Source organism: Anomaloglossus baeobatrachus, chromosome 11 (assembly GCF_048569485.1).
Source record: "Anomaloglossus baeobatrachus isolate aAnoBae1 chromosome 11, aAnoBae1.hap1, whole genome shotgun sequence".
NCBI classification, from domain to species: domain Eukaryota; kingdom Metazoa; phylum Chordata; class Amphibia; order Anura; family Aromobatidae; genus Anomaloglossus; species Anomaloglossus baeobatrachus.
This window is the reverse complement of record NC_134363.1, coordinates 170,633,396-170,658,496: the sequence shown is the minus strand read 5'-3', so window position 1 is coordinate 170,658,496 and position 25,101 is coordinate 170,633,396. Positions and strand designations below refer to the sequence as shown.

The following is a 25,101-nucleotide window of genomic DNA, read 5'->3' as shown; positions in this document are numbered from 1 at the left end:
GGGTATTCGCACTACTCCTGTGTTGCACTCTGGACTCTACCATAGGGCCCTGTGTTTGGCGCTGGTCGCGCTCTGATCATTAAAGTCCTTTCCTTCCCTCAAGCTTTGTCCGAGTCCTTCTCTGGGGTCAGCTGCCATGGTCCTCTGTGGTCCTGTGGATTGACTACTGTGCTCCCGCATGGGTAGCACAACAGCCCCACTGAGGCCAGTGATTGGGTGAATGCAGAAGAGGAGGCTGGTGGAGAACCTGTAAAGGGGGTGGGGGGGAAGGTTGGGTACATTTCATCATTTCATATTTATACTTTTAAGCAATCCGAGCTGTTTCTGGACAAATAAAATGCAGAAGTCGACACATCCTTTACTTATAAAGTGAATCAGAATTCATTAGACAGAAGGAAGATCGGCTTCAAAAAACATTTCAAAGACTTGTCAGTTGTGTGTATGTAATGCATGAATAAAAGGGTGTAATGCTCAATTTCTCCTGTAGGGGCGCTGCAGGGGAATTAAGCAAGTGGTGTTAGGTTTTGGAAACCCCAAAAAAAAAAAAAAAAGGATGGGTTTCCCAAAGAAGATAACCCCCTTTATAAAGTTCATTGAGCCCACAAAAATGAATGATTGCATGCCATCTAGAACAACGTTGTTGGCTGTTGGTCAAGATTCTCCAATTCTCACAATGGTAGCATGTGTCGTCATATATCAAATGGTTCTCGGCTGACATTAGTACAGAGCAGAACAGCAGTAGACCAGAGGTCCAATGTCAATGATCATGGTCCAACTCATACCTGAGGACAGATGTTCATGAAGGACAGAATGATGGGGCTGATTGACTTCAATATGCCCAATCCTTTTGTGCCCGCTACAAGTGTGTGTATGACTGAATTTCAGCAATATAAAGTGTGCGGTCAGCTTAAAAATGGCTTTAATTTTAAAAAGCATAATTACAAATTCATTATGAATGGGTAGTCTAAAGCCCCATTTACACCGGGCGATTTTTGCCTACAATTTCACGCCGATCACCAATATGCAAGAAGATCAGCGCTTCTTTAATAGCTCATTCAGATGGCTGATGTAAAATGTATAGGGTCAGAACAATTGGTAATACTGTCCCTATACACAATGCACAAAAGGCAAAATTACATGGAATCATGTCTCACCTATTATGAGGATATACTGGGTCACAGGAACAAGAAAATATTGCTCATTTGTTGGCTAATTGCAGACAAGCGTGATAAACTCGTTTGCAGATTATCAGCCTATGAAACTGAGCCTTAAAGTGAATCTGCCACTTACTAAAAAAAAAAAAAAAAAAGAAATTTAGTTTAATACTTTGTAAAAAATAATCTCTTCACTTTCCTGATTCTGAGCCTTTTTTCCGTTTTGCTCTACGTCACTGCACTGCAGAGATATTCACATGTTACTTTTGAAGCTTGGTATGTGAAATCTCGGCTTACAGACCGACTGTGGTTTCCTTCAGAGTCTTCCCTAGGGGCGTGTCCTGTCACCTCTCACTCCCAGACACAGCCAGTCAAAGCTCAGCAGCGTCTCAGTCTAGATCAGCCGCAAAGCTGTGATTGGCTGTGTCTGGAGGGAGGGGTGAAAGAGCACGCCCCCCAGTGAAGACACTGAAGGAAAACGCAGCTGGACTGTAAGCAGAGATTTCACATACTGAGCTTTAAAAGCAACAAATGTGAATATCTCTGCAACGCAGGGACGTAACACAAAACGGAAAACAGCGGCAAAATCAGGGAAGCTCAGAGATGTTATATTATATATATATACATATACATACATATACATACACATATATACATACATACATATACATGGTAAGACTACAAATATTATATATATATATATATATATATATATATATATATATATATATATCTATACACACACACACACACACACACACACACACACATATACATACATACATATACACAGTGCCTACAAGTAGTATTCAACCCCCTGCAGATTTAGCAGGTTTACACATTCGGAATAACTTGGCATTGTGACATTTGGACTGTAGATCAGCCTGGAAGTGTGAAATGCAGCAAAAAAGAATGTTAGTTCTTTTTTTTTTTTTATTTTTAAATTGTGAAAAGTTTATTCAGAGGGTCATTTATTATTCAACCCCTCAAACCACAAGAATTCTGTCTGGTTCCCCTAAAGTATTAAGAAGTATTTCAGGCACAAAGAACAATGAGCTTCACATGTTTGGATTAATTATCTCTTTTTCCAGCCTTTTCTGACTAATTAAGACCCTCCCCAAACTTGTGAACAGCACTCATACATGGTCAACATGGGAAAGACAAAGGAGCGTTCCAAGGCCATCAGAGACAAGATCGTGGAGGGTCACAAGGCTGGCAAGGGGTACAAAACCCTTTCCAAGGAGTTGGGCCTACCTGTCTCCACTGTTGGGAGCATCATCCGGAAGTGGAAGGCTTATGGAACTACTGTTAGCCTTCCACGGCCTGGACAGCCTTTGAAAGTTTCCACCCGTGCCGAGGCCAGGCTTGTCCGAAAAGTCAAGGCTAACCCAAGGACAACAAGGAAGGAGCTCTGGGAAGATCTCATGGCAGTGGGGACATTGGTTTCAGTCAATACCATAAGTAACGTACTCCACCGCAAAGGTCTCCGTTCCAGACGAGCCCGTAAGGTACCTTTACTTTCAAAGCGTCATGTCAAGGCTCGTCTACAGTTTGCTCATGATCACTTGGAGGACTCTGAGACAGACTGGTTCAAGGTTCTCTGGTCTGATGAGACCAAGATCGAGATCTTTGGTGCCAACCACACACGTGACGTTTGGAGACTGGATGGCACTGCATACGACCCCAAGAATACCATCCCTACAGTCAAGCATGGTGGTGGCAGCATCATGCTGTGGGGCTGTTTCTCAGCCAAGGGGCCTGGCCATCTGGTCCGCATCCATGGGAAGATGGATAGCACGGCCTACCTGGAGATTTTGGCCAAGAACCTCCGCTCCTCCATCAACGATCTTAAGATGGGTCGTCATTTCATCTTCCAACAAGACAACGACCCAAAGCACACAGCCAAGAAAACCAAGGCCTGGTTCAAGAGGGAAAAAATCAAGGTGTTGCAGTGGCCTAGTCAGCCTCCTGACCTTAATCCAATTGAAAACTTGTGGAAGGAGCTCAAGATTAAAGTCCACATGAGACACCCAAAGAACCTAGATAACTTGGAGAAGATCTGCATGGAGGAGTGGGCCAAGATAACTCCAGAGACCTGTGCCGGCCTGATCAGATCTTATAAAAGACCATTATTAGCTGTAATTGCAAACAAGGGTTATTCCACAAAATATTAAACCTAGGGGTTGAATAATAATTGACCCACACTTTTATGTTGAAAATTTATTAAAATTTAACTGAGCAACATAACTTGTTGGTTTGTAAGATTTATGCATCTGTTAATAAATCCTGCTGTTGTTTGAAGTTTGCAGGCTCTAACTTATTTGCATCTTATCAAACCTGCTAAATCTGCAGGGGGTTGAATACTACTTGTAGGTATAATATATATATATTTTACACATATGTACACACACACACACACATATATATTATATATATATAAATAAATAAATAAATAAATAAATGGTTGTATGGCTTCAGTATCAGAATACAGAAAGAAAAAAAATGGAAATGTTCTATACTACATTTCATACTTTTCACTTATGAAGTCACTAATCACGCTGCGGCCGTCATCTTGTCTACTGCTGTAGTATATCTGTATATATTTTGGAGTATAGGAACAGTTACATTGTATGATAAATACGCGGATTGTGACTAATTTCAGAGGTTTGTCTCTAATCGCCATTGTGCTGTAAACGCCGGACATTGTATCCGTCTTCTGCCTCGGTATAAAGATATTCCTGGTTAACTCAGCGAGGAGTTTTGTTATACGCCGTGTAGGTAGACTCGTCCTTTCTGCTTCCCTTCCATTCTTCACCTTTCATTTCTATATAAATGTGAATTGTATAGCCGGAGGTACAGTGAAAATCGTGAACACAGAAGCGGAGATCCAGAACGACAGGAGTAACAATGGCTGTTGTTCAATATGGGGATACACCGAGCCCGCAGCATTGTTACAGAAAATAATGAAGGCATCTCTGCCGCCCGTAATAGATACATTGTAAAGTAATTAAAGCAAAACTCTATGCAAACGATGCGTCAGCCGCGTCCTACAAGATGGGAGAGCGTCAGTCCACTTCTCAGGGGATACGGTGGTGAGGTTTCCGAAATTTGGAAAAGTAAAAAGGCAGTTCCCACCTTCAGAGGTCATCACATACCAAAGGTTAAGCAATAAGTTGCAGCTTTACTGGGGGTCACAATGGTCTCTGACCTCAACCATCCCAAAAACAGGGCTCTACAGTGCCTCATGGAGCGTTTGCCGGATCGGGGCACCACCACTTTGAAGTTTTTGCATTGGGACCCATGAACTTCAAGTTACGTCACTGGGTACCTGAGAAGGAAAAGACTGAAGCCCCTTTAATTTTTATTACATCCTCCAGGTCTTACCTCCTACCAAAGTGCTGGTTGACATAAGGCTGGCGCTCATCAATGACACATATGTTTATTAGCGACACTACTTAGATTCAAGCAATAGGACATTCATTGAAAAAGGTGGAACATCCCTTTAATAAGAGTCTTCCAGTTTTATCATCATTTAGGGAAACTTGCGATGGGTATTAAAAAAAATTTTCCTCAAAATTTGAAAATCATAGCCATCCATGGATTGTGTCTGGTATTGTAGTCCCACCGCATTGGAGCAAGTCTGAGGTGCAGTACCACCTACAACCTGTGGACAAGTGTGGCACTGTTTTTTAGAATAGAGCAACCACATTTTCTTACCCTTGACGTGCTATTTAATCCAAGACCAGCATAATGAAGAATCCTAGATTCCAGGGATGTGTCACTTGCTCAGCAGCTTGCTGTAGCTAGTACAATCAGTGTTTTATCAGCAGGAGATTATCATTGCAGGACTAAGTTTCTCATGCCAGGCAATCTGTCTAACCCCTCCTCCACCACTGACTGGGGCAATGTGTACATTGTACATTGAGTATGCTGCCAATCAGTGGGGTTTTACAGAGCACAGCATTGCTACATCGACAGCAAATAGATTTAAAGGGAACCTGTCACGACTTTTTTGCCCTATAAGCTGCGGCCACCACCGGGCTCTTATATACAGCATTCTAACATGCTGTATATAATAGCCCAGGCCGGGGGTATAACATAAAAACCACTTTATAATACTTACCTAACGGTCGCGTGGTTGGCCATTTGGGTGTCTCCGTTGTCCGGTGCCGGCGCCTCCTCTTTCGGCCATCTTCGTCCTCTTTCTGAAGCCTGTATGCATGACGCGTCCTACGTCATACACACTCGCCGGTCCTGCGTAGGCGCACTACAATACTTTGATCTGCCCTGCTCAGGACCTGAATGCCGGCGAGTGTGGATGATGTCGGACCCGTCATGCACCGCAACTACAGAAGGAGATCAAAGATGGCCAAAAGAGGCGACGCTGGGAACCGGACAACAGAGACGCCCATTAGGTCCACCGCGCGACCGTTAGGAGTGTTCTTTATGTTATACCCCCGGCCTGGGCTCTTATATACAGCATGTTAGAATGCTGTATATGAGCCTGGTGGTGGTGGCCACAGCTTATAAGCCGAAAAAGTGGTGACAGGTTCCCTTTAATAAGAGACATCACTGGAATCGGACTCTCTGCCCCTACATCATGCTACTCTCAGATTACATAGCAAAAATCTTCCCTGGAACTGAGCATTTCTAGTTGCCTGCTGCCGCCGGCACCGAGAGTAGCTGATCGGTGTGGGCGACCGGTGTCGGATCTTGGTCGATCAGACATTGATGACCTATCCTAAGGATAGACCATCAGTGTAAAAGTAGTGGACAACCTCTAAGATCAAAGGTCAGACGGCACATACGGATCCCTTGTCAGATGACTATAAACAAGTCATGCGCCCCACGTACAGATCGCTGCCAGTTTATGGAATCACAAAGTTTTGGCCAGAAAGTGTTGATCCCGATTGTGCCGCCCCTGTAGCAGTCGAGCCGCTCAGATCCGGGGTTTGCTGTGGCTCGAGGGTCTCCGGACCCAGGGGCTTGCGGCCACTTCAAATTAAAAAGGGGGTATATTTACAGAGGATAAGAGTTCGTGACGCCACCCGTAGTTCGCGGTAAGGGGAGTACCGCCACTGCCGATGGGAGTACCCGGGGGAGATGGAGTGGGGCAGCCAGATGACGTTTCCCTCCACAGGTAGGGGAGGCCCCGGGACTCTGGATGGTGAGAGGTGGTGTAGGGGAGCGTAGTGCTGGTTGGAAGCAGGGGAGGACAGCGTACTCACTCAGGCAGTGCTGGTAGTGATGCGACCTCTAAGCAGACTCTGATAACAAGGTAAACCAAGTCTCTGGGTGCCGTTGCCCTTTTGGGGGGAGCTCGTCCGGGTATCCGTCCCCTCTGGTACTGCCGGATGGCTCGGAGTCTGCCTCAGTGCACAATTAGAAATGTTCTGGTGGCACGTTGGCTTAAAACTGTCCGAGGCCCGCTCCCTACTTGTTGGTAGTGGAGCTGCGCTCTCAAGAGCTCACGTTTGGGATTTCCACGGGCAGCGTGGGTTGGAAAGCCCTATCCCCCTTGTTGCGCTAGTGCCACCGATCTCTGAACTTCTTGGGGACAGTCGATAGAGTCACTATCCTCCACAGGTTAATTGCCGGGTTGCCTGAAGATACTCCCGACCTAGGGTCCTGTAACCCTCCGTGCTTTCGGTCCCAGACCAGTTATTAGGCTCGAGATGCTGACCGTCCTCCAAGACCGGGTCTAGACTCCCAGCCTCAATATCCTGCCACCAGGTCTCCGACTCCTCCGGGCACAGATCACCGTCTGCAACCCAACCTGCCACAAACAGGGAGCCACCACTCCCCAGCTCTTCACTTCTTGAGGGCTACTACTGCTCTGTCTACGTCCCTCCCACCAGTCTGCCTGACCCCTAGGTGGGCGGCCCTCTTCCAGCTCAGCAGCCCACAGGTGTGCCTGACAGGGTGTGGTGTGAGGTGTGGTTGGGACTTGGACGCTGATGGAGGCAGTACCATAGGTTGGGAACCCAGAACCATGAGGGGTTGAGTCCTGCACCAAAGGTTAGAAAGTGCAGTACCCTGTCACGCCCTGACTAGTCCAGGGGCGTCACATGATGAGGTCTGAGTGTAGGGATTTGTGCACCAATATTTATGAAAAAGTGGAGTAAGCGTTGTTAGAGCGGGCCAGGTGGACGGTAAACCTGACAAAAGTCACCACCTTTAAGTTCCTATGAGTTGTGCAAACATTTTGCAACACGTCACACAGTTTTACAACAGAAAATGAGCAGAAACTTCTTGATGAATTGGTCCCTTAGTGCGACGTTTAGAAATCCAAACTCAAGTCAAGTGACAGCTTCGGAACGGGTCAGAAGTGAACACAAAAGATGTCCAACCCAATGTATGCAGAACCATAAAGGTGGCCACAAATGTGAAGATAAGGCCGGTGCCACACTTGCGAGTGCCGCACGAGTCTCGCGTTGCATCACCCGTCATAGACGCACACTATCCTCACAGGAGCAGGTCGGTTGCATGTGTGACGCCCAGGTAGTCCCATGCACACACACACACCCTCCCTAAAAAGGTGACAGCAGCCAAACTTAAAAACCTTGTCACCACCCTCCAGGTTTGATGTCCACACCAGGGGGGGTGGAGCCAGGCGGTTGGCTCCGCCCACCGAGGAGTTCACAGGCCTGGAGGCGGGAAAACACAGACACAAGTTCAGTGCGCAGAGTAGTCTTGACAGTGAAGGAGAGAGGTTGAGTTCAAGTGCTCATCTACTCAGGTGGCTGGGTTGGAGACCAGGCACCTTTGGCAAGGAGGCAGACTGTGGTGGCCGCCTGCAGGAGCTGGCATTACAGCCGGTGGAACCATAGGGACCGGGGTCGGGCAGTGGCCTGCCGGTACCGAACCGGGGAACCGATTGGAAACCGGAGCACCAGGAGGGGTACTCAGACCCAGTACGAAGCCCCGAACCGACAGGCCGAGTCAAATCAACTGACTGAGGACTGGACTTAAGGACCTATGCCACAAAAGACCCGTTAGAAGACAACAGTCCAACCATACAGTGTAAACCCACCGCCAAGGCATAGAGACCCAAAGGGCCAGCATCTGCTGGCAAACAGGGCTCTTCCGACACCCAGCAAGCCGGGGAGCGGACTACTGTTGCTTAGGACCCCCAGGTCCGTGAGAGGCTCGAGCCACCCACCGTACGAGTACGGATCGGTCGCAGCCGAGCCTGCGGGGCGGTACACATGCAGCTCTATGTAGCTGAGATGCTCCTGTCCGGAGTGTGCGGCCATGACGGGTGATGCAACGCGAGACTCGCGCGGCACTTGTAAGTGTGACACCGGCCTTAGCCCAAGTATCTGATCTCGATTTTCACAAAGTCTGGCCATACACATGAACGAGCGCTCATTCGGCTGTCACCTGTGTTTCCCAATTCCCCCTCCTACATATGAACATTCGGTTTGGTTGAGCATGCATCAAAAAGGGAAGAACAGAGAAAGACGCTGCCAAGCAGCTCTGGCGGCGACTTCTCTCTGGATAAACAAAGAGGATTTGGATTTAAAATTCTAACTGCTCGATTCTTCTCTTATCCAACATCATCTGTCGGGTAAGTCAGGAGGTCACCATTCACATTAGACTGTCAACTGAACATCAATATTGGCCGGTTTGGATGACTATAGTGCATGTGCGGCCCTAAAGCTGACTGATAACTGTTGGACAAACGAGCATTTGTCACTATCTCTACCACTGGCGGATACAGACCAAAATGAGCCCCCCGTCAAGAACCATAAATGGGACCTTTACCATCCAATAGCTCTTCATAATGCACAATTCCACCCATTTTGGAGACAGAAATGGACCCCTGAGTGGCCGCATTGGTTGTACTGACAGTATGGCCACCCCTGGTGTCTACCGATTTCGCCATCCACTTGCAGGCTCGGCCAGATGAGTTTGTGTTCGGTACTTGGCGAGGAGAGTAAGTGGCTGCTAGGGACCTTCGATTATAAATGTGTTATCTCCTGGAAGAACAGAAGGATTGACATCCAGAAAGAATCTGAAGGATTCAGCAGACTTTAAATACGCAAAAGGGCCTTGACGGGGCTGTCCAGGACCGATATAGATAACGTATCTGTAGGCTGACTTATCAATATCAGATTGGTGCTGGTCCGATGCCCGGCAGCTCTGATGGCAACTTTTCTCCTGGAAGAACAGAAGAAGGAGCAACATACAGAAAGAATCTGATGGGTTCGGCAGACTTTAAATACGCAAAGTGGCCTTGAAGGGATTGTCCAGGACGGATTTTGATAACGTATCTGTAGGAGGAGTCATAAACATCAGATTGGTGCGAGTCCGACACCCAGCACCACCCTTGATCAGCTGCTGCAGGTACAACGCCCGGCACCTCCTCCAATCAGTTGTTGGGGATCCGACGCCCGGCACCTCCTCCGATCAGTTGTTGGGGATCCGACGCCCGGCACCTCCTCCGATCAGTTGTTGGGGATCCGACGCCCGGCACCTCCTCCGATCAGTTGTTGGGGATCCGACGCCCGGCACCTCCTCCGATCAGTTGTTGGGGATCCGACGCCCGGCACCTCCTCCGATCAGTTGTTGGGGATCCGACGCCCGGCACCTCCTCCGATCAGTTGTTGGGGATCTGACGCCCGGCACCTCCTCCGATCAGCTGTTGGGGATCCGACGCCCGGCACCTCCGCCGATCAGCTGTTGAGGATCCGACGCCCGGAACCTCCTCCGATCAGCTGTTGCGAGTCTGACACCCAGCACCTCCTCCTGTCGGTTCGGGGCTTCGTACTGGGTCTGAGTACCCCTCAGCTGTTGGGGGGGGGGGGGGTTCTGTCGCCCGGCACCTCCTTCGATCAGTTGTTGCAGGTCAGACGCCAGACACCTCCTCCGATCAGCTGTTGCGGGTCCGACGCCCGGCACCTCCTCCGATTAGCTGTTGGGGGGGTCTGACACTCGCCACCTCCTTGGGTCTGATGCCCGGTACCTCTTCCGATCAGCTGTTGGGGGGGGCTGATGCCCGGCACCTCCTCCGATCAGCTGTTTCAGTCCCGACATCTCCTTGGCTCCAACGCCCAGCACCTCCTCTGATCAGCTGTGGGGGGGGGGGGGGGGGGGGTCTGGCACCCGGCACCTCCTCCGATCAGCTGTTGGGGGGGTCCGACGCAAGGCACTTCCTCCGATGAGCTGTTAGAGGTCTGACCCATGGTACCTCCTCCAATCAGCTGTTGGGGATCCGACGCATGGTACCTCCTCCGATCAGCTGTTAGGGATCCGACGCATGGTACCTCCTCCGATCAGCTGTTGGGGATCCGACGCATGGTACCTCCTCCGATCAGCTGTTGGGGATCCGACGCATGGTACCTCTTTCAATCAGTTGTGACCAGCTCTTGATGAAAATAAGTCAAGGAACCAGGTCAGCACCGTTCTGTACATTGTGCCGTGGTCATTCCCAGGTTCTGAAGATCAAATACATCTTGGATTGTTCATCTATTTCTTCGGAACACTTTACACTCTTATCTAAGAGAGGTCAAGTGGTCCATCCAAAAATGATTTTAGGACCATTTCCACCAGGCCGGTGATCAGCTGAATGAGCATTTGGATATTCCGGATCACCACGGGTTGAACTTGATGGACCCAAGTCTACCTTCAGCCTTAAACACTATGAAACGCGTGGTTATTTTAGATCCCATCTTTTATGGTTGCCTAAAAACGACTGTCTTAATGAGGGCAAGTGTTTCCGGCAATAATGACATTGTATGGGGATGAATGATCAACATCATCGCCTCCAATTCTCATCGATTAGTGTAAAGGGTCTATAAATGGGGCATCGAATTTCCTACATTGCCCATCTCTTCATGCAAGACCACCTTACCCCAATCTAGAAATAAACCTAAGAGAATCCCATCCCTCGTACCCTTCCCCCATCCTTTCCTTCCACCGAAGAACAAAAGCAATTTCTAAATTCAGATCCAAATCAAGAAAAATTTCATTTTCTAGAATCCGGTTGCCATAAAGTAAAAAGAGATTCTCGAAAGTCTCTCTGCACAAGCGCAGGAAACCTTACAGTCAGATGATACACCCCAACACCCACCCTCCGGCATCCATCTCCCCCCACCTTTCTGCATCTTATTTCTGTCGCAAACATTAACATAAACAAATGAAGTGCAAAAAAGCGACCCCTGCGCGGCACAGCCGACGTCTCCGCCAAGCTTAACCCTCTCCTGTCTCCCGAGCCTTATTACAACTCTCCGGGAACCATGAGAAAAGTAGGAAAAGGGGGAACGGGAGCCGATATTGGCAAATGGAGATACCCTTATGGGGGGGGGATGGATGGGGTTTTAGAAGGAATGGATTTAGGGAGCCCCCTACCCAAAGAAGTACCCTACTTGAGAACATTTTTTTCCACTTCGCCTAGGAAATCTGCTTAATGGCTCGATGTACGAGCGTCTCATTTGCAAGTCGAAAATAAAAAAGGATGAGAAACACAAAAGGGGGGACGGCGGGCGCGCGAGGTTGTCACTGTGGAGGGCGCGCGGGATTGTCACTGTGGAGGGCACGCGGGATTGTCACTGTGGGTTTAACGGTGCCCGATATGGAGGAATGAATTGGAAATGTAATTCGGCATCTTTTAATAAGAAGTGGGAGAGAAGGGAGTTTACAGCATCCCCCCCCCCCCCCCTCGCTCCACCTAAAATGTGGCTCTCGCTTTCTAAAGAGCAGAGAGTATCTGGCGGATTCGTCCACGCTCCGCTACATCTGGATGCGATCCGGCATGAGCAGCTCTTAAATCTGCGATGGCTTCTTATGATAAAAATGCATCGCGAGGCAAATCAAGACAAATGGCTGCCTCCCCCCCCCCCCCCCCCTCATTGACATCTCGCAGCCCTGGAAGAGTTAATGAGCTGGAGGTGCAGGAATAATTAGCGCAGCGCACAGCTTGCTCGCAACGCTTCCTAGCGGAAGGTGCAGAAACAGAGACTTATTCGGAAACTGACCCTATTTTGTCCCCCCTCTATATCTTGAGCATATGGAAGGGCAAAGAATAAGGTTAATTGAGCTAATTAGGAGACAATGAATGGGAGCCCCGGCAGAGGGATGGAAGTCTCGGACAGATAAAGAGTCTCTGAGAGCCCCAGAGGTCTGACCTACTGATTAATGGGAGCTCGGGGTCCGTCCCAGAGGGCACAAGTTACAGGGGGAGGAAGGAGGGAGCGACGGAGGGCAGAAAATTACCCCAAGCAGAACGAAACAAACAAGCAGCCTGATGAAAGCAAACCACAGAGGGACAGAAAGGTGGCATGCATATGTATGGAGGGTCGATACGCAAACACCAAAAATCACAAGACCACTGACCCCACAAAGCCTAATCCACAGAGAAGGAAGATCAATGACGAGGAAACAGAAAATGGCTCCAAGGCAATAAAGTCTATTAATGCAAATAGTGAAGAGAAGATGCAAAAGAAGGCGATTAATGCAAAATTAGAGTATATCAATATGCAGAATATATACACAGGCACACGTATGAGAATGTATAATATATATATATATATATGTGTGCGCATGTATAAGTGTGTGATATATACGTATATATATGTATTTATATGTGTGCATGCATCCATATAATGTATGATATATATATATATATATATACACACACACACACATACACACTTGCGTATAGGATCTTGTATGTATTTATTTGTGCATGTATAGGTGTGTAATATACACATGTGCGTGTATGAGTAGAGATTATATATATATATATATATATATATATATATATATATATATATATACACACACATACATATACACATATATATGTGCATGTATGCATGAGTATGATTATGTGTGTGATATACACACATACCCTTGCATGTATTTATATGTGCGCATGCATGAGCACGTGTGTGTGTAATATAGACACTTCTGCGTGTGTGGATAGGTGTGTAATATATACACATGCGTGTACGAGCATGTATATATTTATATGTGCGATTGTATATGGATGTATGTGATGTATACAAATATGTGTATATGAGCATGTATGTTTTTTATGTGTGCATGTATTTATATGTGTGATATATACACACATATGCATGTATAAGTATGTATAGGTCTTTATGTGTGTGCATATATACATGCATGTGTATGTGACCATGTATGTGTTTATGTATGTATACATGTGATATATCATTGCACTTCTATGTTTACATATTTACACATATACACACACACACATAAATACATACACACGTGTACTGATGTATACATGCATATAAATGTATGTTTATGCAATATATGTGTATATATTGGCTTGAGTGTATGTTTGGACATTATTGGGTGTGTATATATTTATACATGTATAGGTAACTATGTGTGCATGTGTATTATTTTTATATAAAGTACGTGTGTGTGCATCTTTTACATATGTGAATACATGTATGTATTTATCATATGTGTATATGTATGTAGATATAAGCATATGTACATATACGTGTGTGTGTATATATAGGCGTATACACATGCAGGTGTGCATGTATGTATATGTGTATGTATGTGTTACGTATGTGTTATGTATGTGAATACATGTTTATGTATTTGTGATAAGTGTATGCTGGTGTGTATATGTATGTAGATATAAGCATATGTGCATATACGTGTATATATAGGTGTATACACATCCAGGCGTGCATGTATGTATTTGTGTATGTAAATCTACACGGAGAGAGATCATTCTACATAGAAGAATACACAAGCAGAGCGGCCGCCTGCCATTCTGTAGACTGCAGCGACATTACCGAGAGCTAATCATTGTCTGACGGCTTATGGAGAATAATAATGTGCAGAGAAATTCATCAGACGGAGGAAAGAAACAAAACATACATACACATACATATATACACACACACACATATATATAATATACATATGTAAGTATATATATACATACATACATACATACACACACATATACATACACACCATGGGAAACACCGAAAACTTGGGAAAAAGGAGTCAATAGTCAACCCGGCTCCACCAATGACGAGAGCTGCCTGGTAACACCGCAATCAAAACTGCACGACCGGAGAAACAAGAGCTGCGTGTATATATGGCACTGACATATCCCGGAGCGCTGCACCGATGCATGGCCCTGTACTCCGCCGCTGTCTATAGATGGCCACTTATAGGGATTTATTATACTCTGCGCTCATTCCGGGCGGTGAGGGACTTCGATCTGTTTATAGAAAGGAACAGAGGTTAAAAAAAAACAAAAAAATGCACCTTTTTATTAGAAATCCTGGAAGTTTTCAGAGCGCCACACTTTCTAGGAAAACCATTAACTGACCGCCCGGCTGAATAGTTTTCCAGCGGTGATGGAAGAGATCAGCTTTACAAAACAGGAGGCCAAAATTAAAGGATCTGTGACTCCGGGGCAAGATATGGCCAAGACATTGGCACGAGGAGCAACATTTAGCATTTTCCTTGTAGGACACCAATCCACTGATGGATGAAATCGCCATGAGCCCCCCCCCCTCCCCTCCCCCACAATACCCCTGCAGTGCCATTAGTGGCATTTATAGAACTACACATATTATGGTGCATATGGATCCTACATAGCTTTACATACTAGCATTGGTTGCACCCAACCCAAAAATGTAGGATTTTGCTCCAAAGCAAAAACGTATCATCCGCAATGGAAGTCAATGGTGCGTCCGGCTCGGTGGGCGGCTGCATTCATTTTCCCAGCCCGCACCATATAGTTGGCGACTATGCTGTTGCTTGGATAGCAAATGCATGGGCACCCTTGCATTTGAGAAGAATTTGGGAGTCTACCTGTACTGATGACTGAGCACTAGGGGGCCCACTAGAGCCTTGGCTCTTAAAAGGGCAATTGGGGAAGGAGCATTTAACCCTATAAGTGAAAGGTCCCAGCAATTTCCTCGAGTTTTCCCCTGCAGGTCCGGACTTGTTGCAGGTCAGAAACAGAATCCCCGCTGTTTTGTCACCTCCTGTGTTTTCACCTCACTCCTGGCAACAGAAGCAAACCAAAGTGTGTCCCTTTTGTTAACAGAAGGCAAACAAAGGGAGCCGAGAACTTGCAGGTACCGAGCAGAGGCCAGAAGACGGGCGCCGAGCAGAGGCCAGAAGACGGGCGCCGAGCAGAGGCCAGAAGACGGGCGCCGAGCAGAGGCCAGAAGACGGGCGCCGAGCAGAGGCCAGAAGACGGGCGCCGAGCAGAGGCCAGAAGACGGGCGCCGAGCAGAGGCCAGAAGACGGGCGCCGAGCAGAGGCCAGAAGACAGGCGCCGAGCAGAGGCCAGAAGACAGGCGCCGAGCAGAGGCCAGAAGACAGGCGCCGAGCAGAGGCCAGAAGACAGGCGCCGAGCAGAGGCCAGAAGACAGGCGCCGAGCAGAGGCCAGAAGACAGGCGCCGAGCAGAGGCCAGAAGACAGGCGCCGAGCAGAGGCCAGAAGACAGGCGCCGAGCAGAGGCCAGAAGACAGGCGCCGAGCAGAGGCCAGAAGACAGGCGCCGAGCAGAGGCCAGAAGACAGGCGCCGAGCAGAGGCCAGAAGACAGGCGCCGAGCAGAGGCCAGAAGACAGGCGCCGAGCAGAGGCCAGAAGACAGGCGCCGAGCAGAGGGCCAGAAGACAGGCGCCGAGCAGAGGGCCCGAAGACAGGCGCCGAGCAGAGGGCCCGAAGACAGGCGCCGAGCAGAGGGCCCGAAGACAGGCGCCGAGCAGAGGGCCCGAAGACAGGCGCCGAGCAGAGGGCCCGAAGACAGGCGCCGAGCAGAGGGCCCGAAGACAGGCGCCGAGCAGAGGGCCCGAAGACAGGCGCCGAGCAGAGGGCCCGAAGACAGGCGCCGAGCAGAGGGCCCGAAGACAGGCGCCGAGCAGAGGGCCCGAAGACAGGCGCCGAGCAGAGGGCCCGAAGACAGGCGCCGAGCAGAGGGCCCGAAGACAGGCGCCGAGCAGAGGGCCCGAAGACAGGCGCCGAGCAGAGGGCCCGAAGACAGGCGCCGAGCAGAGGCCAGAAGACAGGCGCCGAGCAGAGGCCAGAAGACAGGCGCCGAGCAGAGGCCAGAAGACAGGCACCGAGCAGAGGGCCCGAAGACAGGTCCATGTGCATAGGGCAGAATAGGAATAGAGGGGATAAGAAGAAAGGACCCTTAGAAGAAGGGGGGGGGGGGGGGGAAATCAGCCGCAGCGGTCAGATCTTCTCCATGCTGCAGACAGTGATCAATTAAATCACATTCATTGCTTCCAAAATATGGCACAATTGCCACGCAATATGACAACTATAATCAATCGTGCACCGTGCAAATCCTCGGATTATTTATTGGATCAGTTTTAATATTGATCTGCCATTAGGCTGTAATGGTGATACATGTCACACTTTATCCGCAATATTAACATACAGACTGCAGATCCTAATTATAGGAAAACCCTGGGCTCATATACAGCATTGCTCCATCCATGGACACCTATACAATACTCTGCAAACTTTACTCCTAGACCACTGCCAGCAAGTATCAGACATCAGCCAGCAATGTATCCATCAGTATCACATGAACCATCAGCAATCTATAAATAATGAGCGTGCCCGGATCATTGTTCTGCAAGGCTGGTGATACAGTGGCACAGGGATATGAATGCAACGCCACCGCAGCTCTACAAGACATAAGAAACAAATGCATACACAGCAGTAATGGCTGCAAGTGCAACCACCACACAGCGGGAATGTCTGCATGCAAGTGCAACCAGCACACAGCAGGAGAGGCTGCATGCAAGTGCAACCAGCACACAGCAGGAGAGGCTGCATGCAAGTGCAACCAGCACACAGCAGGAGAGGCTGCATGCAAGTGCAACCAGCACACAGCAGGAGAGGCTGCATGCAAGTGCAACCACCACACAGCAGGAGAGGCTGCATGCAAGTGCAACCACCACACAGCAGGAGAGGCTGCAAGTGCAACCACCACACAGCAGGAGAGGCTGCAAGTGCAACCACCACACAGCGGGAATGTCTGCATGCAAGTGCAACCACCACACAGCAGGAGAGGCTGCATGCAAGTGCAACCACCACACAGCAGGAGAGGCTGCATGCAAGTGCAACCACCACACAGCAGGAGAGGCTGCATGCAAGTGCAACCACCACACAGCAGGAGAGGCTGCATGCAAGTGCAACCACCACACAGCAGGAGAGGCTGCATGCAAGTGCAACCACCACACAGCAGGAGAGGCTGCATGCAAGTGCAACCACCACACAGCAGGAGTGGCTGCAAGTGCAACCACTACCCAACAGTAATGGCTATAAATGCAACCACTACCCAACAGTAATGGCTATAAATGCAACCACTACCCAACAGTAATGGCTATAAATGCAACCACTACCCAACAGTAATAGCTATAAATGCAACCACTACCCAACAGTAATAGCTATAAATGCAACCACTAGCCAACAGTAATAGCTATAAATATAACCACTACATTGTAGGGTCTCCGTCTCTACTCTGCAACAGGCAATGGCACAGAATGAAGGGGCAGCCAGATCCGCTGTGCAGGAGGCAGAGCACAATCACTTTCCCCATCTAATTGCTCTGCAGCATAATAAAGATGCACATTGTGCGCGCTGCACTAACAAATGCATGACTGGAGCTTAATGTGGACATGAAATGCACAACTTTGCCTGCTCAGTGCAAGTTCTGGAAAATATAGTCCCTCAAGGGTCTTGTTAAAAAACATGAGAGCAACAAAAGTGTCCAACAATAGAAACAAGTAGACCAGAAGCAGGGACACGAGACAGTCACTCCATGTAGCAGTATTGGGTAGTAATCATCCAAGTTAGGATTCCGGTAAGATCTACTGGTCTAATTTAAGCTATATCTTTGTAAATAGAACCAAAAATTGGGGCAGTTTTACCGCAACATGTGACCGCAGCCCAATGATGATGCCTATAATGACCCTAATGCTGCCATTATACATCCTATACCCCCCATATTATACATCCTATACCCCCCATATTATACATCCTATACCCCCCATATTATACATCCTATACCTCCCATATTATACATCCTATACCTCCCATATTATACATCCTATACCTCCCATATTATACATCCTATACCCCCTGTATGGAATGTATAGTGCTGCCATTATACATCCTATACCCTCCATATTATACATCCTATACCCCCTGTATGGAATGTATAGTGCTGCCATTATACATCCTATACCTCCCATATTATACATCCTATACCCCCTGTATGGAATGTATAGTGCTGCCATTATACATCCTATACCCTCCATATTATACATCCTATACCCCCTGTATGGAATGTATAGTGCTGCCATTATACATCCTATACCCTCCATATTATACATCCTATACCCCCTGTATGGAATGTATAGTGCTGCCATTATACATCCTATACCTCCCATATTATACATCCTATACCCCCTGTATGGAATGTATAGTGCTGCCATTATACATCCTATACCTCCCATATTATACATCCTATACCCCCTGTATGGAATGTATAGTGCTGCCATTATACATCCTATACCTCCCATATTATACATCCTATACCCCCTGTATGGAATGTATAGTGCTGCCATTATACATCCTATACTCTCCATATTATACATCCTATACCCCCCATATTATACATCCTATACCCCCTGTATGGAATGTATAGTGCTGCCATTATACATCCTATACCCCCCATATTATACATCCTATACTCCCTGTATGGAATGTATAGTGCTGCCATTATACATCCTATACCCCCCCATATTATACATCCTATACTCCCTGTATGGATTGTATAATGCTGCCAGTATACATCCCATACCCCACATATTATACATCCTATACCTCCCATACTATACCTCCCATATTATACATCCTATACCCCCCATATTATACATCCTATACTCCCTGTATGGATTGTATAATGCTGCCAGTATACATCCCATACCCCACATATTATACATCCTATACCTCCCATACTATACCTCCCATATTATACATCCTATACCCCACATATTATACATCCTATACCTCCCATACTATACCTCCCATATTATACATCCTATACCCCCCATATTATACATCCTATACTCCTTTTGGTAAGTCCAGTATTGGACAGCGCTGTATAAAGTGCTCACACCTGAGTTGCATTTTTTTTTTATTAACCCTTTGCTATCTCACATGATCAAACAGGAACTATTACATGGAGGACCCTCTCCCCTCCATTGGATATTTAACCCTTCACCTTATTTTTAGTAAATATATACAATTGCCCCTCCCTGCTCATGCATTTGTGACAATCTACACTCCCCCTCCCTTTCTCCAAAATCATCAACACAAGAAATGCCACCAGCAGCAGACATATGTAATTGTGCCATAAAACACACAGAGAGCGCACAAGCCATCAATATACATGCAAAAAATGAGAATCTGCATATGCAAGCAGCAATATCCCAGGAAGCGCGTGTAAAGTGTCTGCATTGCTTGCATTGTCAACTTTCATCACCGACAGGATGCAATGTATGTGATAAACAATCAGCGCGGGCAAATGGCACCTGAGCATCCAGCCCCAGCCCCTCATCACTGCCATCAATGCACACAGCAATGTCACAACTAAAGGCAGAACTTGCAAACATCAGAGCAAAGAACCCAAAATGCCACAATAAACTCTGCTCCAAGTGTGGGAAGTGCCGCGTCCCGGGCAGCGCCGGCAGTGCCGCGGCCGCACTCACCTGTCTGCACAGAACACAGCAGGAGGAGAGTTACCAGCAACATTCCATCCAGAGAGGGGAAATGCCGGGTGTGAATCCCTCCAGAAGCCCCGAGCTCAGTGCTCAGCTCCTCTCCGCTCCGCGCAGCTCCTCCTCTCAGCACAGGCTGGGGAGGAGGGACAGGCTGAGAAAAGGCACGCGAACAGCAGAGCATGAGGAGCTGTGCATAGCCCAAAAAAGAAGACAAGCCTCATCCTCCCGACAGTCTACTGCAGCCACACGCTGGCTATAGGGCTCTCATAGAGCAGGAGCACTGACCACTGAGCAGCAGGAGCACTGACCACTGAGCAGCAGGAGCACTGACCACTGAGCAGCAGGAGCACTGACCACTGAGCAGCAGGACAACTAACCACTGAGCAGCAGGAGCACTGACCACTGAGCAGCAGGAGCACTGACCACTGAGTAGCAGGACAACTAACCACTGAGCAGCAGGAGCACTGAGCAGCAGGAGCACTGACCACTGAGCAGCAGGAGCACTGACCACTGAGCAGCAGGAGCACTGACCACTCAACAGCAGGAGCACTGACCACTGAGCAGCAGGAGCACTAACCACTCAACAGCAGGATCACTGACCACTGAGCAGCAGGAGCACTGACCACTGAGTAGCAGGACAACTGACCACTGAGCAGCAGGAGCACTGACCACTGAGCAGCAGGAGCACTGACCACTGAGCAGCAGGAGCACTGACCACTGAGTAGCAGAACAATTGACCACTGAGCAGCAGGAGCACTGACCACTGAGTAGCAGGAGCACTGACCACTGAGTAGCAGGAGCACTGACCACTGAGTAGCAGGAGCACTGACCACTGAGCAGCAGGAGCACTGACCACTGAGCAGCAGGAGCACTGAGTAGCAGAACAACTAACCACTGAGCAGCAGGAGCACTGTCCACTGAGCAGCAGGAGCACTGTCCGCTGAGCAGCAGAACAACTAACCACTGAGCAGCAGGAGCACTGTCCACTGAGCAGCAGGAGCACTGTCCACTGAGCAGCAGGAGCACTGACCACTGAGCAGCAGGAGCACTGACCACTGAGCAGCAGGAGCACTGTCCACTGAGCAGCAGGAGCACTGTCCACTGAGCAGCAGGAGCACTGACCACTGAGTAGCAGGAGCACTGACCACTGAGCAGCAGGAGCACTGACCACTGAGTAGCAGGAGCACTGTCCACTGAGCAGCAGGAGCACTGTCCACTGAGCAGCAGGAGCACTGACCACTGAGTAGCAGGAGCACTGACCACTGAATAGCAGGAGCACTGACCACTGAATAGCAGGAGCACTGACCACTGAGCAGCAGGAGCACTGACCACTGAGCAGCAGGAGCACTGACCACTGAATAGCAGGAGCACTGACCACTGAGCAGCAGGAGCACTGACCACTGAGCAGCAGGAGCACTGACCACTGAGCAGCAGGAGCACTGACCACTGAGCAGCAGGAGCACTGACCACTGAGCAGCAGGAGCACTGACCACTGAGCAGCAGGAGCACTGACCACTGAGTAGCAGGACAACTAACCACTGAGCAGCAGGAGCACTGAGCAGCAGGAGCACTGACCACTGAGCAGCAGGAGCACTGACCACTGAGCAGCAGGAGCACTGACCACTCAACAGCAGGAGCACTGACCACTGAGCAGCAGGAGCACTAACCACTCAACAGCAGGATCACTGACCACTGAGCAGCAGGAGCACTGACCACTGAGTAGCAGGACAACTGACCACTGAGCAGCAGGAGCACTGACCACTGAGCAGCAGGAGCACTGACCACTGAGCAGCAGGAGCACTGACCACTGAGTAGCAGAACAATTGACCACTGAGCAGCAGGAGCACTGACCACTGAGTAGCAGGAGCACTGACCACTGAGTAGCAGGAGCACTGACCACTGAGTAGCAGGAGCACTGACCACTGAGCAGCAGGAGCACTGACCACTGAGCAGCAGGAGCACTGAGTAGCAGAACAACTAACCACTGAGCAGCAGGAGCACTGTCCACTGAGCAGCAGGAGCACTGTCCGCTGAGCAGCAGAACAACTAACCACTGAGCAGCAGGAGCACTGTCCACTGAGCAGCAGGAGCACTGTCCACTGAGCAGCAGGAGCACTGACCACTGAGCAGCAGGAGCACTGACCACTGAGCAGCAGGAGCACTGTCCACTGAGCAGCAGGAGCACTGTCCACTGAGCAGCAGGAGCACTGACCACTGAGTAGCAGGAGCACTGACCACTGAGCAGCAGGAGCACTGACCACTGAGTAGCAGGAGCACTGTCCACTGAGCAGCAGGAGCACTGTCCACTGAGCAGCAGGAGCACTGACCACTGAGTAGCAGGAGCACTGACCACTGAATAGCAGGAGCACTGACCACTGAATAGCAGGAGCACTGACCACTGAGCAGCAGGAGCACTGACCACTGAGCAGCAGGAGCACTGACCACTGAATAGCAGGAGCACTGACCACTGAGCAGCAGGAGCACTGACCACTGAGCAGCAGGAGCACTGACCACTGAGCAGCAGGAGCACTGACCACTGAGCAGCAGGAGCACTGACCACTGAGCAGCAGGAGCACTGACCACTGAGCAGCAGGAGCACTGTCCACTGAGTAGCAGGAGCACTGACCACTGAGCAGCAGGAGCACTGACCACTGAGCAGCAGGAGCACTGACCACTGAGCAGCAGGAGCACTGACCACTGAGCAGCAGGAGCACTGACCACTGAATAGCAGGAGCACTGACCACTGAGCAGCAGGAGCACTGACCACTGAGCAGCAGGAGCACTGACCACTGAGCAGCAGGAGCACTGACCACTGAGCAGCAGGAGCACTGACCACTGAGCAGCAGGAGCACTGACCACTGAGCAGCAGGAGCACTGTCCACTGAGTAGCAGGAGCACTGACCACTGAGTAGCAGGAGCACTGACCACTGAGTAGCAGGAGCACTGACCACTGAATAGCAGGAGCACTGACCACTGAGCAGCCGGAGCACTGACCACTGAGTAGCAGGAGCACTGACCACTGAATAGCAGGAGCACTGACCACTGAATAGCAGGAGCACTGACAACTGAGCAGCAGGAGCACTGACCACTGAGCAGCAGGAGCACTGACCACTGAGCAGCAGGAGCACTGACCACTGAGTAGCAGGAGCACTGACCACTGAGCAGCAGGAGCACTGACCACTGAGTAGCAGGATCACTGAGCAGCAGGAGCACTGACCACTGAATAGCAGGAGCACTGACCACTGAGTAGCAGGAGCACTGACCACTGAGTAGCAGGAGCACTGACCACTGAATAGCAGGAGCACTGACCACTGAGTAGCAGGAGCACTGACCACTGAATAGCAGGAGCACTGACCACTGAGTAGCAGGAGCACTGACCACTGAGCAGCAGGAGCACTGACCACTGAGCAGCAGGAGCACTGTCCACTGAGTAGCAGGAGCACTGACCACTGAGTAGCAGGAGCACTGACCACTGAGCAGCAGGAGCACTGACCACTGAGCAGCAGGAGCACTGTCCACTGAGTAGCAGGAGCACTGACCACTGAGTAGCAGGAGCACTGACCACTGAGCAGCAGGAGCACTGACCACTGAGCAGCAGGAGCACTGTCCACTGAGTAGCAGGAGCACTGACCACTGAGTAGCAGGAGCACTGACCACTGAGCAGCAGGAGCACTGACCACTGAGCAGCAGGAGCACTGTCCACTGAGTAGCAGGAGCACTGACCACTGAGTAGCAGGAGCACTGACCACTGAGCAGCAGGAGCACTGACCACTGAGCAGCAGGAGCACTGAGTAGCAGGAGCACTGACCACTGAGTAGCAGGAGCACTGACCACTGAGCAGCAGGAGCACTGACCACTGAGCAGCAGGAGCACTGTCCACTGAGTAGCAGGAGCACTGACCACTGAGTAGCAGGAGCACTGACCACTGAGCAGCAGGAGCACTGACCACTGAGCAGCAGGAGCACTGAGCAGCAGGAGCACTGACCACTGAGCAGCAGGAGAGGGGAAAAGAAAGTTGATGAATTCACGATCACCAAGAGATTCCCCCAAACAATGTGCACTTGGAAAGCTGAGCAATGTCTATTGGCTTAGGAGAGGGGATATCAGACACCAGAAGGGTCATTAAATAATATTATTAGTAAAATTCTTCACACACTGCATTATTTTTTTTGCCGCTTTTTGTGCGTTTTTTGGGTGCGTGCATTTCCTTCCCCAGCAAAGTCTATGTGATTTCAGTTTTTCTGTCTGCATGTTGCAGGTTTTTTTGTGGTGACCACAAAGATGAAGCATGTCAATTCTTTCCTGCGTGTTACTGCGTTTTTCACCCATGCAATGCATTGTAAAAACACAGCAAAACGCAATGATGCAAAATGCAGCGTCAAAAAAACACTGCGCATAGCCATAACCAGAAAGAGACAGCGTTTTTGGCCCCAAAAAACACACCCGCAGCAAAAACGCATAAAAAGCAGGTGTTTTTTACATGGTTTTACCGCATTTTGCCAACGCATTTAAGTCGAATCTATTGCCTGGAAGGCTAAGGTCACATGGTGCATTTTTTACTGTGTTTTTGGTGATTTTTTTAGGTCACAAAGATGCACCTAACTGCATGCATTTCACTCTCCCAGCAAAGTCTGAGATTTCTATTTTGCTGTTTACACAATGCATTTTTTTGGCTGCATTTTTGAAGATGCGGCACGGCAATTCAGCGTTCCGCTATGTTCACACACTGCTTCTTTTCTAGCCACAAAGATGCAGTGTTTTTGACCCCAAAAAAACGCACCCGCAGGAAAAACACAAAAAAAAGCACGTGGTTTTTGACGCATTTTTACCACATTTTGACCAATGCATCTATTGACTGGAAGGGCTCAAAAATGCTGGAAAAATGCAAAAAGCATTGACATCTTAAAAAATGCAGCCAAAAAAAAATGCACTGTGTAGACAGAAAAATGGAAATCTCATAGGCTTTGCTGGGGGAAGGAAATGCATACATTGGGTGCATCTTTGTGACCTCAAAAACACAATAAAAGATGCAGTGTGAACATAGCCTTAGGCCATGTGCCCACGGGAGCTTTTTGCTGCGGAGTTTGCCGCGGAAAACCTGCGGATTTTTCTGGATTTTCCATATAAATCCGCAGGTTCTAGCACATACAGGCACTCCCCATGTTACCCTATGGGACATGGG

At 49.0% G+C, this 25,101-nt stretch overlaps 1 protein-coding gene across 2 annotated transcripts in view; it reads right to left on the bottom strand.

Moving 5' to 3' along the window:
• The window catches only part of DSCAML1 (DS cell adhesion molecule like 1), a 301,513-nt gene extending 281,483 nt beyond the window's left edge, over positions 1-20,030 (bottom strand). For both annotated transcript variants that reach the window (XM_075329067.1, XM_075329068.1), the window contains exon 1: positions 19,908-20,030. In XM_075329067.1, the coding sequence (XP_075185182.1) occupies positions 19,908-19,950 (43 nt within the window). In that variant the 5' untranslated portion in view covers positions 19,951-20,030. The remainder of the gene's footprint in view (positions 1-19,907) is intronic.
• Between the last annotated feature and the right edge of the window lie 5,071 nt (positions 20,031-25,101).